A 1,503-nucleotide genomic window follows, 5' to 3' on the forward strand; every position below is an offset into this window, starting at 1 on the left:
AGCAATTCCCAGGGCGGATAAAAGAGGTATTAACGGATCGATTATGGTGTATATTGAGGGATGTTAAGGGAATTAATATTGTCGGTTGCAGGTGTCGCAGTCGGGTGACCGTATTTGCCATGATTAGGAAGGAAGAAGTGATTGTTTTGAATGAGCACATAGTGTCAATATCCGAAGGTGTGAAGATGGTATTTCGGAAGGATGATCGCAGGCGGCAATCGAGGCATCACGATAGGAGGGATTCAGTGATGATATCCGGGAGGGTCCGGCGGATAGGGCAAGAGGTGAGATGATTGATATTCAAAGGGATATTGGGGACATTCCGCAGCGGGGGACGTATAGGGTAGGGACACACGGACGGGTAAAAAGGATGGAGGGGAAAGATGGCGAGAGGATGTGAATTGGCGAGGAGGAAGGGGCATTGGACATTCCGCAACGGGGGGACGTATAGGCCGGGGGCACAAGGACGGGTAAAAAAGATGGAGGGGAAAGATGGTGAGAGGATGTGAATTGGCGAGGAGGAAGGGGCATTGGTGATGCGGAGAAGGGGGGGAGTAGGGTGGATGGGCGGTAGGGTGGGAGTGGGTTTTCCGGGAGTATAGAGGATGGTCAAAGGGCGATGGTAAGAATATGGCGGAGATACGGTTGGGTTGTCGGTGTTGCGGGTTTTGATCAACGTTTTCAGTGTTGTCGGTGTTGAGGGATATTGATGATGTTGAGGGATATTGATGATGTTGAGGGATATTGATGATGTTGAGGGATATTGATGATGTTGAGGGATATTGATGATGTTGAGGGATATTGATGATGTTGAGGGATATTGATGATGTTGAGGGATATTGATGATGTTGAGGGACATTGGTGGTGTTGAGGGACATTGGTGGTGTTGAGGGACATTGGTGGTGTTGAGGGATTTTTTATCAATGTGTTCAGGGTTATCGGCGTCGAGGGTTGTTGACAGTGTTGAGGGATAGTGACAGTGTTGAGGGTGATTGATGGTGTTAAGGGTAATTGAACATGTTCAGGGTGTTTGATGGGGTCGCCATTACCAGCCGAATCCCAGGGGCGGCGGAATGAAGCCCAGATAGGCGTTTTACACGATTTCACAGCAGTAAAGATTTGATTACAATTTATGGGAAAGAATATTTCGGATAGATTGTCATTGTGACACAATCAGCGCGATAGATTATATATTATTCGGCAGGTGACAGATGGCAATATATGTCGATCCCGGGGACGTTCATTAGAGCAATAGCCACCAGCAATATATACATTGGAAAGCCAGAGCACGAACCAGGTGTGAGTGGAGGAGTATATGCAGATGGGTGATCCCGGTTGGCGACGGCGGGGATTGGATGGATATTTGGACGGGGTGATTGATGGATATGAGCGGAGGCGGTGCGATGATGGCAAGGAGGATTTGGGCATATCCGAGATGTTGTGTGATGGGAGTGATGCCGATTGACAGCGCATGAAGGCGATTTGGCGGACCCGTGGGCGTCC

General features: G+C 49.0%; 1 protein-coding gene across 1 annotated transcript; it reads right to left on the bottom strand.

Moving 5' to 3' along the window:
- Positions 1-226: 226 nt before the first annotated feature.
- On the bottom strand, positions 227-859 carry N7532_011000 (uncharacterized protein; the record flags this gene model as incomplete). The annotated part of the gene is made up of 1 exon (XM_056623491.1): positions 227-859. The coding sequence occupies one exon, from the start codon at positions 857-859 to the stop codon at positions 227-229; it is 633 nt and encodes a 210-aa protein (XP_056470907.1).
- Positions 860-1,503: the final 644 nt, after the last annotated feature.

Source organism: Penicillium argentinense, assembly GCF_028826775.1.
Source record: "Penicillium argentinense strain IBT 30761 chromosome Unknown utg000010l_segment0_segment0, whole genome shotgun sequence".
NCBI lineage: Eukaryota > Fungi > Ascomycota > Eurotiomycetes > Eurotiales > Aspergillaceae > Penicillium > Penicillium argentinense.